The sequence below is a fragment of the Palaemon carinicauda genome, chromosome 14 (assembly GCF_036898095.1).
Source record: "Palaemon carinicauda isolate YSFRI2023 chromosome 14, ASM3689809v2, whole genome shotgun sequence".
Classification (NCBI taxonomy): Eukaryota; Metazoa; Arthropoda; class Malacostraca; order Decapoda; family Palaemonidae; genus Palaemon; species Palaemon carinicauda.
In genome coordinates this window covers 9,518,919-9,531,779 of record NC_090738.1, presented here as the reverse complement: position 1 = coordinate 9,531,779, position 12,861 = coordinate 9,518,919, and the positions used below count along the sequence as shown (strand labels likewise).

Here is a 12,861-nt window from a genome sequence, read left to right as displayed (position 1 = left end):
GTTCCCATGACGATGCTGTTCTGTTGATTTTTTTTTTGGAAACTTTTCAATCTTTCAAATGGCACTGTTGATTTTGATGGTTTTTAATTTAAAGTTTAATGAATAAGGATTTTTCACCATAATCACAACATAAGTATAAAAATTAATTAGTACAAGTATGGAATATTATACATATAGGTGTTGGACAGTTAGGCTAGCCTAGCGACAAGTTCACACAACAGATGGGCAAACCTTAACATTTTTCATCCAAAACTAGTCTTAAAATGTTAGAACAGAAATCTTTCTCTCACATTCTCCCCCCCCCCTCTTCTCAGACATCGGGGAACCATCACCCCCCCCCAATACAATTAAGAAAACAATAGATTTCCTACGCTTCGCGGTGCTTGACTCGCAGATTTAGAATGCTCCTCGCAGATACAGGAAATTTAATTTTTAAAAACTATCGATCGCGTAATTGAGGAATCGCGTAATTAGAACACGTGTAATTCGGGACCTTACTGTATATATATATATATATATATATATATATATATATATATATATATATATATATACCATATATATACACACACACACACACACATATATATATATATATATATATATATATATAGTCTTTCAAGAAGTAAGACCAGCCATGAATGGATTTATGTAATTTTAAAGTTATATAGGCTTTATATTGAATTTTTTATTTATACAATATAGCCAGAGAATTGATTTTGAAATATCTTGTAATTCAGTAGGTCCATTCAAAAAGTTTAGCAATTGCTTTTATTAATACCTGATCTCAAAGTAGAGAACTAGTATTGAACAGATGTGTTAGCTTTGTAGAGCTATTAACACTGTTTTTAAATGAACCTTAGTTCTCATTTGAGGCTAATTCAAATGATAGGGGTTATTATATACTGGCCATGAAATTCTGTGGTATGTTTTTTTCCCTAATACATAACTCGATCAGTAATCTATTTTTTAGCATATTGTTGTTTATTGCTTGTTCTTGCCACAGGAAAAAAGTAAGATTAAAATAACCTGTTGATTAGTTATTGTCATATTTCTGATGAATTTCTGTCAGATATCAAATATCTCCACACAGTATGTAGATGGTAGAATTGCTTTTACTGGGCAAGGAATATTCTCATCGAGTGGGGGGGACCCTAGAACTTAGTAGTACATTAAATTATAAATGGACACCATACCAAATCAAGGTCATTTGAATTTAAAGAACAAAGATAAAATCATCAGATGATATACTGAATAATAAAAAGAGTAGTAAAAATTCAACTTTATTTTCCTCCAGGTCACATTCAGAGTCTCGGAGCCCAAGCTCAGAAAAATGTAGGTCAAGATCAAGATCAAGGTCAAATTCTGTTTGTGAGGAGTCAAGCAAGATTTCAGTTGAAAAACAGGAGTGTCCATTGGAAAAGAAGGAAAAGTCGCCATCATTGGCAAGGGAACAAAAGCCATGCTCCCAGCCAGGGAAACAAAATTCCAAATCTCGGTCTGGATCTAGGTCTAGCTCTATGTCGAGGAAACAAATGACAAGGTCAAGATCCAGGTCAAGGTCTAGATCCAGGTCAAGATCTAGATCCAGGTCAAGGAAACTAAGATCGAGTTCTAGATCCAGGTCAAGACAACGAAGATCAAGGTCTAAATCAAAGCCAAGGAAATACAATTCAAGGTCTGATTCCAGGACCAGAAAGAAGAAATCAGGATCTAGATCCAGGTCAAAGAAACAAAGGTCAAGATCTAGATCCAGGTCAAGGAAATACAAGTCAAAGTTTGGTTATAGATCTAAGAAACGAGAGTCAAGATCAAGATCTAGGTCAAGGAAACGAAAGTCAAGGTCAAGATCCAGGTCAAGAAAATGGAGGTCAAGGTCTGGATCTAGGTCAAGAAAACTAAAATCGAGATCAAGGTCCAGGTCAAGGAAAAGAAAGTCAAGGTCTATATCCAGGTCAAGGAAAAGAAAGTCAAGGTCTAGATCCAGGTCAAGGAAACGGAGGTCAAGATCAAGGTCAAGGAAAAGGAAGTCAAGATCCAGGTCAAGGAAACGCAAGTCAAGATCTAGGTCAAGAAAACGAAAGTCTAGGTCAAGATCCAGGTCAAGGAAACGGAAGTCAAGGTCACGATCCAGGTCAAGGAAACGGAAGTCAACGTCTAGATCTAGGTCAAGGAGACAAAAATCAAGGTCAGGTTCCAGGTCAAGAAGACAAAAATCAACTTCAAGAACTAGGTCGAGGAAACAAAAATCAAGGTCAAGGTCCAGACCAAGGATACAAAAATCGAGGTCAAGATCCTGCTCGAGAAAACAAAAGTCGAGGTCTAGATCTAGATCAGGGGACCATTTGAGGTGTAGGTAAGGGATATTAGTTTTCATCTTTACCGTATGCTTATGATGTTGGCTTCAGTTTAGTAATTTTCTAGTTACATGTAAGTGTTTAAATGTGAGTTTTAAATATCTAACTTCCCTGGTAGTTACATATATAGCTTTATCCCACCGATTCGTCGCGCGCACGGCAGAAATTCAAAATTCGCGGCAATCGCCGATAGGTGGCTAGGTGATCATACCTGTGCTCCCTCTATCCAGGTACCTGGAACCATTCCCATTAGTCCTCGGAAATTCCCTGCCGTCGTTCTGGTAACACGTTGGAAATTCGCTCTACTTTGTTTGGGTTTGCTTTAACTACAAATTGGTGAAGTACCCATTGCTTTTTTTTTTGGTTGATGGCTTTCACTGATATTGGATTTTCCTTTCTTTTTCACACGAATAAGATAGTTTTTGTTGGTCCTACTTGGACAGTTTATTTTAACTTGATTTTCAAAATGACTACCTCTGTTGTTAGATTTTGTGTGAGGGGCTGCAAGACCGGCTTCCAAAAGCTGCTCTTGATCCCCACACAGTATGTAGTAATGCAAAGGGCATGTGTATACTTTTCTTTTGGAATATGATCGCTATGCTTGTAAGCTTGAAAGAGATAGGATCAGGAATTTTTCCCCCTACTGTAAAAACTAACGAACCAAATCTTAAAGACATGATACATACATATACCAAGGCACTTCCCCCAATTTTGGGGGGTAGCTGACATCAACAAATGAAACAAAACAAAAAGGGGACCTCTACTCTCTACGTTCCTCCCAGCCTGACAAGGGACTCAACCGAGTTCAGCTGGTACTGCTAGGGTGCCACAGCCCACCCTCCCCCGTTATCCACCACAGATGAAGCTTCATAATGCTGACTCCCCTACTGCTGCTACCTCCGTGGTCATCTAAGGCACCAGAGGAAGCAGCAGGGCCTACTGGAACTGCGTCACAATGGCTCGCCATTCATTCCTATTTCTAGCACACTCTCTTGCCTCTCTCACATCTATCCTCCTATCACCCACAGCTTTCTTCACTCCACCCATCCACCCAAACCTTGGCCTTCCTCTTGCACTTCTCCCATCAACTCTTGCATTCATCCCCTTCTTTAGCAGACAGCCATTTTCCATTCTCTCAACAGGGCCAAACGACCTCAACACATTCGTATCCAATCTAGCTGCTAACTCATTTCTTACACCCGTTCTCACCCTCACCACTTCGTTCCTAACCCTATCTACTCGAGATACACCAGCCATACTCCTTAGACACTTCATCTCAAACACATTCAATTTCTGTCTCTCTGTCACTTTCATTCCCCACAACTCCGATCCATACATCACAGTTGGTACAATCACTTTCTCATATAGAACTCTCTTTACATTCATGCCCAAACCTCTATTTTTTACTACTCCCTTAACTGCCCCCAACACTTTGCAACCTTCATTCACTCACTGACGTACATCTGCTTCCACTCCACCATTTGCTGCAACAACAGACCCCAAGTACTTAAACTGATCCACCTCCTCAAGTAACTCTCCATTCAACAAGACATTCAACCTCGCACCACCTTCCCTTCTCGTACATCTCATAACCTTACTCTTACCCACATTAACTCTCAACTTCCTTCTCTCACACACCCTTCCAAATTCTGTCACTAATCGGCCAAGCTTCTCTTCTGTGTCTGCAACCAGTACAGTATCATCTGCAAACAACAACTGATTTACCTCCCATTCATGGTCATTCTTGTCTACCAGTTTTAATCCTCGACCAAGCACTCGAGCATTCACCTCTCTCATCACTCCATCAACATACAAGTTAAACAACTACGGCAACATCACACATCCCTGTCTCAGCCCCACTCTCACCAGAAACCAATCACTCACTTCATTTCCTATCCTAATACATGCTTTACTACCTTTTTAGATACTTTTCACTGCTTGCAACAACCTTCCACCAACTCCATATAACCTCATCACATTCCACATTGCTTCCCCATCAACTCTATCATACGCTTTCCCCAGATCCATAAACGCAACATACACCTCCTTACCTTTTGCTAAATATTTCTCGCATATCTGCCTAACTGTAAAAATCTGATTCATACAACCCCTACCTCTTCTAAAACCACCCTGTACTTCTAAGATTGCATTCTCTGTTTTATCCTTAATCCTATTAATCATTACTCTACCATACACTTTTCCTACTACACTCAACAAACTAATACCTCTTGAATTACAACACTCATGCACATCTCCCTTACCCTTATATAGTGGTACAATACATGCACAAACCCAATCGACTGGTACCATTGACAACACAAAACACATATTAAGCAATCTCACTAACCATTCAAGTACAGTCACACCCCCTTTCTTCAACATCTCAGCTCTCACACCATCCATACCAGATGCTTTTCCTACTCTCGTTTCATCTAGTGCTCTCCTCACTTCCTCTCTTGTAATCTCTCTCTCATTCTCATCTCCCATCACCGGCACCTCAACACCTGCAACAGCAATTATATCTGCCTCCCTATTATCCTCAACATTCAGTAAACTTTCAAAATATTCCGCCCACCTTTTCCTTGCCTCCTCTCCTTTTAACAACCTTCCATTTCCATCTTTCACTGTCTCTTCAATTCTTGAGCCAGCCTTCCTTACTCTCTTCACTTCTTTCCAAACCTACTTCTTATTCTCTTCAAATGAATGACCCAATCCCTGACCCCACCTCAGGTCAGCTGCCCTCTTTGCCTCACGTACCTTGCGCTTTACTTCCACATTTTTCTCTCTATATTTTTCATACTTCTCTATACTATTACTCTGCAGCCAGTCTTCAAAAGCCCTCTTTTTCTCTTCCACTTTTACCTTCACTCCTTCATTCCACCATTCAATGCCCTTCCTCATGCTGCCTCCAACAACCTTCTTGCCACACACATCACTTGCATTCCCAACAAAATTTTCTTTTACTAACTTCCGCTCCTCCTCTAAATTACCAGTTTCTCTTACTTTCACTTCGTCGTATCAAATTTTCAACCGCATATCTGCCTAACTGTAAAACTCTGATTCATACAACCCCTACCTCTTCTAAAACCACCCTGTACTTCTAAGATTGCATTCTCTGTTTTATCCTTAATCCTATTAATCATTACTCTACCATACACTTTTCCTACTACACTCAACAAACTAATACCTCTTGAATTACAACACTCATGCACATCTCCCTTACCCTTATATAGTGGTACAATACATGCACAAACCCAATCGACTGGTACCATTGACAACACAAAACACACATTAAGCAATCTCACTAACCATTCAAGTACAGTCACACCCCCTTTCTTCAACATCTCAGCTCTCACACCATCCATACCAGATGCTTTTCCTACTCTCGTTTCATCTAGTGCTCTCCTCACTTCCTCTATTGTAATCTCTCTCTCATTCTCATCTCCCATCACCGGCACCTCAACACCTGCAACAGCAATTATATCTGCCTCCCTATTATCCTCAACATTCAGCAAACTTTCAAAATATTCCGCCCACCTTTTCCTTGCCTCCTCTCCTTTTAACAACCTTCCATTTCCATCTTTCACTGTCTCTTCAATTCTTGAGCCAGCCTTCCTTACTCTCTTCACTTCTTTCCAAAACTTCTTCTTATTCTCTTCATATGACTGACCCAATCCCTGACCCCACCTCAGGTCAGCTGCCCTCTTTGCCTCACGTACCTTGCGCTTTACTTCCACATTTTTCTCTCTATATTTTTCATACTTCTCTATACTATTATTCTGCAGCCATTCTTCAAAAGCCCTCTTTTTCTCTTCCACTTTTACCTTCACTCCTTCATTCCACCATTCACTGCCCTTCCTCATGCTGCCTCCAACAACCTTCTTGCCACATACATCACTTGCAATCCCAACAAAATTTTCTTTTACTAACTTCCACTCCTCCTCTAAATTACCAGTTTCTCTTACTCTCACCTCGTCATATGCCATTTTCAACCTTTCCTGATATTTACTTTTTACCCCCGGTTTTATTAACTCTTCAACCTTCACTACCTCCCTTTTACATCCACCTACTCTATTCCCCCACTCTTTTGCTACAACTAATTTTCCTTCCACCAAAAAATGATCAGACATACCGTTAGCCATACCCCTAAACACGTGCACGTCTTTCAATCTTCCAAACATTCTTTTAGTTATCAACACATAATCCATTACAGTAATGCCCTTTCTACTACTCTTCCATTTGCCACTCTTACCCATGATGGTGGAAGGAAATCATTCCGCCAGCACTATGACGTCACAAATCGACGTAGACTTGAAGGAAATCATTCTCCTAGCACTATGACGTCACAAATCATGTGATGTAGACTTGAAGGAAATCATTCCCCCAGCACTATGACGTCACAAATCATGTGACGTAAACTTGAAGGAAATCATTCCCCCAGTACTATGACGTCACAAATCATGTGACGTAGACTTGAAGGAAATCATTCCCCCAGCACTATGACGTCACAAATCATGTGACGTAGACTTGAAGGAAATCATTCCCCCAGCACTATGACGTCACAAATCATGTGACGTAGACTTGAAGGAAATCATTCCCCCAGCACTATGACGTCACAAATCATGTGACGTAAACTCTACGTAGAATGACTTGCAAATATGTAAATTCTTTTCTTTTTCTTGCAAGGAATGTAAAGAAAATACTAACTTACAAAACATAAGTATTTGATTTTTATAATGTAAGGGAAATATATTAAGTAAATATTTGTCCTATTAGTATATTTTCTTTAGTTAATCATTGATCTATTATAGAGATTACACTAACGTACAGTCAATTTATGCTATGTAGTACTCATGACGATCGTTACAGTTCCACAATACTTTGTATCGTTATTTAATATTTCGATATTGGGAATACTAATATTAATCATATAGCCTATTGAATTCTCATTCTAGCCCTTGGCGGAAGAGTAGAATCTCTCACAGCGGGCAGGTCTATATTATGGTCTGATGTGAAAGAGTTAAAAGTGCTAGTTTCAGTGCTTAAATCAGTGCAGTGGAGGGTGTGGCTACTCGGACCTGTCGTTCTCCTAGCCCTGGACCTCTTCCATGCTCCCCAACCCCTGGGAGAAGGAGTGTCGACAGGCGATGGGAGGCGAGAGGCGTTAGCCCCCGAGCAGTCGTCCCCTCGAGCGTACCTGTTGACGCTTCCCAGGGAGCTTGCCCTCGCCATGGGAAAGGCGAGGTAAAAGTGTTATCTTCGCCGTCGGATGACTCAGCTCACAGACGAGGCTGGCGTTTTACGTTTTTCTCTTCCTACTAGACAAGAAGAGAGTTGCTCGTCATGACGCTCGAGCGTCAAGATTCTAAACGCTTTGACGCCTAGCGTCAGAAGCCTCGGACGTCATGAAACCGATCGTCAAGATCGTGAACGTCATAGTTCCGAGCGTCAAGATCGCGAACGTCATAGTTCCGAGCGTCAAGATCGCGAACGTCATAGTTCCGAGCATCTAGCGTTGGAACAACGTGACGCCAGGCGTCATGAGATTGGACTCCTTGTCACCAGAAGTCAGGATAAGACCGGAGTTAGGATAGCGAGACGCGAACTCACCACAAGTTGCAGCGCTCATAGACGCTCCTTCAAAGCAAGCTGGCCGCGTGACGGGAGGTGACAAGGATTGAGACGCTCCCTCGCAGCATGTTGGACGCATGCATGACGCACACAAGCATGATACTCCCTCGCAGCATGCTAGATGCATGCATGATGCACGCAAACATGACGCTCCCTTGCAGCATGCTGGACGCATGCATGACGCATGCAAGCAGGACGAGGCTTGTGATTTCCCCACTCATTCAACATCGAAAATCGCCAATCCTTTGGGAGAGATCTCAGAGGAGGAGACGCAAGAAACTCTTCATGAGGCGGATCTGTAAAGATTGCTTGCGGTATTGGCGGACTTATTTCCGAATGATTTTCAACAGGCTGTTTCTCGGAGCCCGCCCTCGCAGTTTATGAAGGGTAGACCCCAGAAGTCTTCCTCCTTCAAGAAGACAGTTTTAGCCAGATCGGTGAAGAGGGCTTTTTTCAACGTTGAACGACTAGATTTTGAAGAAAAGGAACAGGGAAAGACAACCTTTTCCTTCCCCCTAACGAGATTGGCTTCTAGATCTAGCGTGTGGTACGAGACTGGGGAGGCTCTCGGTTTGGGAGTTCCTGCCTCTTCCCAAGGGGACTTTCTCTAGACTCGTAGACGCCTCGCGTAGAACAGCCATGGCTAAGGCTAAAGTTATGTGGTCCACATCGGAAATGACCACTTGCTGGAAGGCGTCTTAAGGACAATTGAAGTCTTCAGCTTGATGGACTGGACTCTCGGAGCCCTCGCAGATGTTACGGACGAGAAGAACGAGATGCAAATGCACCTTTTTGCCTGTCTCGATAAAGCTGTGAGTGACGGGACAGCCAAACTCACAGCCCTTTTCACAGCAGGTATTATTAAGAAAAGAGCTATGCTGTTTCTTTCCTGTCGTCAGGAGTGACTCTCGCTCAGAGAGCAGAGCTCTTGTATGCTCCCTTGACCAAATACCTCTTCCTTTCAGAGCTAGTGAAGGACTTATCGGCAGCTTTTGCACACAAGCAACGCAAGATCTGATTACAAGGACTGCGAGGAAAGTTCTTCCAGCAAACTTTTTAGCCAGGAAGGAGAAGGAAGCTCCTCCCACGCGTCAGCCCTTTCGTGGGAGAGCCCTTTCGAGAGAAAGCCAGAGAATTGCTGGGGGGGGACCTTGTAAAACCCCAAACAGCAACCGAAACCCAAAAAGTTAACTCAACAACCTCCAGACACAAGTGGGAGCCAGATTATCCCACTACTGGCAAGAGTGGAGCCAAATGGTAGCGGACGATTGGACAGTCGAAGTACTGAAGGAAGGATACAAGTCCCCTTCCTAAGGAAGCCGCCTCTTTCACGAGAGCCATTAGAGTTGACAGCTACATAATCGGGGAGCAAAGCAGCAGCTCTTCAAGAGCAGGTAAACGAGATGCTGTCAAAAGCAGCAATAGAAGTGGTAGAGGACCCCTCGTCAGAGGGATTTTACAACAGACTATTTCTGGTACCCAAGAACTCGGGGGATTGGAGACCCGTTCTGGATGTAAGTCCACTGAACAAGTACGTGAGCAAAATCAAGTTTGCTATGGAGACATCTGAATCAGTCCTAGTAGGCACCAGACAAGGAGACTGGATGGTGTCTATAGACCTGCAGGACACGTATTTTCACGTCCCAATTCACCCGAACTACAGGGAATATCTTAAATTTGTACATCACGCAACAACTTTTCAGTTCAGAGCACTTTGTTTTGGACTAAGCACGGCCCCCTATGTTTTTACACGAGTGGTATCGAACGGGGCTCTCTGGTTACATCTGGAAGGGGTACGAATATCGATGTACCTGGACGACTGGCAAATCAGAGCCAGGTTGCAAGAAAAGTGTCTGGAGGATCTACAAGTGACTACGTCTACGTCAGTTCCATCTGTCAAGTTATTGGGAATCAGGAATCAGTTGAGTTGGTGGGACGACCCCAACAAGCTACTCGAAGAAATGGCACATAAACGTGAAGGAAGTGGTGGCCATTCATCTAGCGCTAATACACTTCCAGGAGGAGGTCCAAAACGAGTTAGTACAGGTCAACGCAGAAAACACTACAGCGTTGGCCTACATCAGAAAACAGGGAGGCACTCGTTCAGATTCCCTTTACGAGGCAGCAAAGATCTCCTGCTGTGAGCAAAAGCGAACAATATAACTCTGATAACACGCTTCATAGAGGGGGAGAAGAATGTCAGGGGAAGACAGGTTCTCACGACAGAATGGACCCTACATCATGGGGTGTGCAGCAGGCTTTGGAATCTGTGGGGAGAACCGTCAATAGACCTAGATCTCTTTGCGTCACAGAGAACAAGAGGTTACCTGTTTACTGCTCTCCAGTCCCAGACCAGGAAGCAGTGACAGTGGACGCCTTCCTCATGGAGTGGGAAAGAATAGACACATACGCCTTTCCCCCCATTCAGGGTCCTAGACAGAGTCATGAAGAAGTTCAGGGAGTCAAACAACGCCCACATGATCATGATAGATCCTTTTTTGGCCCATGAGACCCTGGATCACAGAAGTGATGGAATGGCTAGTAGACACCCACAGATCGATACCTTGTCGGAATGATCTACTCAGACAGTCACATTTAGAGAGATACCATCAAAATCTCCTCGCTCTCATATAACTGCCTTTTGTCTATCAGAAAAACTGGCAAGAGGGAAGGGATTTTCGAGGGAAGCTACAAGAGCAATCGCGAGAGCGAGGAGAACATCCACAATCAAGGTGTACCAGTCAAGTGGGGCGTGTTCAGGGAATGGTGCAGAGTTCACAACATTTCCTCTTCCAGTACCTCTCTACCTCAACTGGCAGATTTTCTGTTACACTTAAGAACCCAAGAGAAACTAGCAGTATCAACCGTCAAGGGATACCGCAGCATGCTAGCTTCCAGCTTCCGTCACAGAGATATTGACGTATCGGGAGACAAGGATCTCTCGGACCCCATAAGGTCCTTTGAGACAGTTAAGAGGAAGGACAACCCAACCCCCTCTTGGAATTTTGATGTAGTCCTGATGTTTTTAACCTCAAACAGATTTGAACCTCTCGACAAGCTTCGTGAAAGGATCTCACTAAGAAGCCCCTATTCCTGGTTGTGTTGGCAACAGCCAAGAGGATAGGAGAATTGCAAGCCTTTAGCAAAAATGTAGGCTTCAATGGAGAGAATGCAGTCTGCTCACTGCAACTAGGTTTTCTCGCCAAGAACGAGAATCCTTCTCAGCCATGTCCCAGATCCTTTACCATTCCAGGGTTAACTTATTTAGTAGGACAGGCAAAGGAGAGAGGCCTTTGTCCAGTGAGGGGCCTAAAATTTTTATCTGCAGAGGACCAAAAACATGAGAGGACAGGCAGACAACCTCTGGTGCTCGGTGAAGAAACCTTCGTTACCCTTGTCAAAGAATGCACTGGCATTACTTATCAAGGATTTAATAAGGGAATTTTAAATATTAAACTTAGCCGGTGAATATATAATAGCTGACGTCTCCGACGGCTCGACAGATTCCAAAAACTCGCGAGCGATCGCCATGAAGGTTGCGGGTGTGCCCACCAGCGCCAACTATCGGCCAGATACCGCATATACATGTAAACAGCTCCAGTTCTTCTCTGTCGGTTTCATCGACAAGTCGATTCCACTCGCTTTATGACCTCAAGTTTTCTACCGAATTGGTGAAGTACTTGGTTTTGGTTTTATTGCTTTCGCCGTGTTGGATTATTCAATACTATCTTCAAAAGAAATGCTTTTGAAAGGAGAGTAAAAGTGTTTTGCCCTTGCTTTTTTATCTCTGGTTTTTCCATAGAGTAAAGATGGCCGACCCTTCCCTCAGTGTACGGAAGTGTGTTTTAGGCCTTTAGTAATTATTTTATCACGTTATAAATTATTGTTGATAATTATAGATTTTCCTCTATATATTTTATATCTCACCCGCCTTTATTAGGCCTCTTCGATTAGCTTTCCATTTATACTAAACATCAAGATAAATTTTATGTTTTGTTTATATGCGGCCTTTACCTATTCCTCCCCTAGTCCGAGATGTAGGCGGTCCTAACTTGGAAACTGAAGTTAAACAACGTTGAGCCCATTCAACTTTTATTTTCGTTAAGTTTAAATCATTTGCTCTGTAAGAGTTATGAAATGAATTTTTTTTTTTAGAAAATATTTTAAGAAAGATATTCTTTGAATAGTCTTCGTGCTGTTTTTTCAAAGATGAACTAACGTTTGGTTTATTTATGCTACGCAGTTTGCGCTCTATCGTTACGATAGAGAAAGAGAGAATCACAGTTTCACTTTGCAGAAAGAGTAAATCGATTTTGACGTTTTGTTCATTCTTCTTTCAAACTGAAGTGTTTTAAATACTAATTTAAAGGAACTTGTTAATTTTCAATTTCTTAGTCCTTTCAGTTTTTTCCTTTGGTCAAATAACCTGTTTATTGACGAAGGGTGAGTGGGCAATTCTCTTGTGTGTGACAAGAGAGAGAGAGAGAGAGAGAAAGAGAGAACGATCCGATCTTTATTCTCGTCCCAAGTAAGGAGTTTGGGAGCGAGTATCGTTGTTCTCGATTCAGTTTTTTACTCTCGTCCCAAGTCTCTGTACGGGGAGAAAGGATAAAACGTTTTTAGTTTTTATTCTCGTCCCAAGGCACTGTACGGTGAGAGATTGAAAACGTAGTCTTTAGTGATCTAGAGTTTAGTCTCCTCCCCAGTCACTGATCCTTTTTAACTTTATATACAGTATTTCCGTTTTATTCGATATATATGTATTTTTTTTTTTTTATTTTTGCATGTGTGTTTCATTTTGTACTAATGTGCTTACATTATACGACTCATTTCGCAATTATAACCTTTTGATGTAAGGGAGAATTGCGTGCTT

The 12,861-nt window shown here is 42.3% G+C and overlaps 1 protein-coding gene across 1 annotated transcript in view; it reads left to right on the top strand.

The window, feature by feature from the left end:
- Positions 1 to 12,861, top strand: part of LOC137653415 (nuclear exosome regulator NRDE2-like) — a 162,823-nt gene that overhangs the window by 37,795 nt on the left and 112,167 nt on the right. Inside the window, exon 3 of the mRNA XM_068386781.1 lies at positions 1,298 to 2,356. Coding sequence (XP_068242882.1) covers positions 1,298 to 2,356 — 1,059 coding nt within the window. The remainder of the gene's footprint in view (positions 1 to 1,297; positions 2,357 to 12,861) is intronic.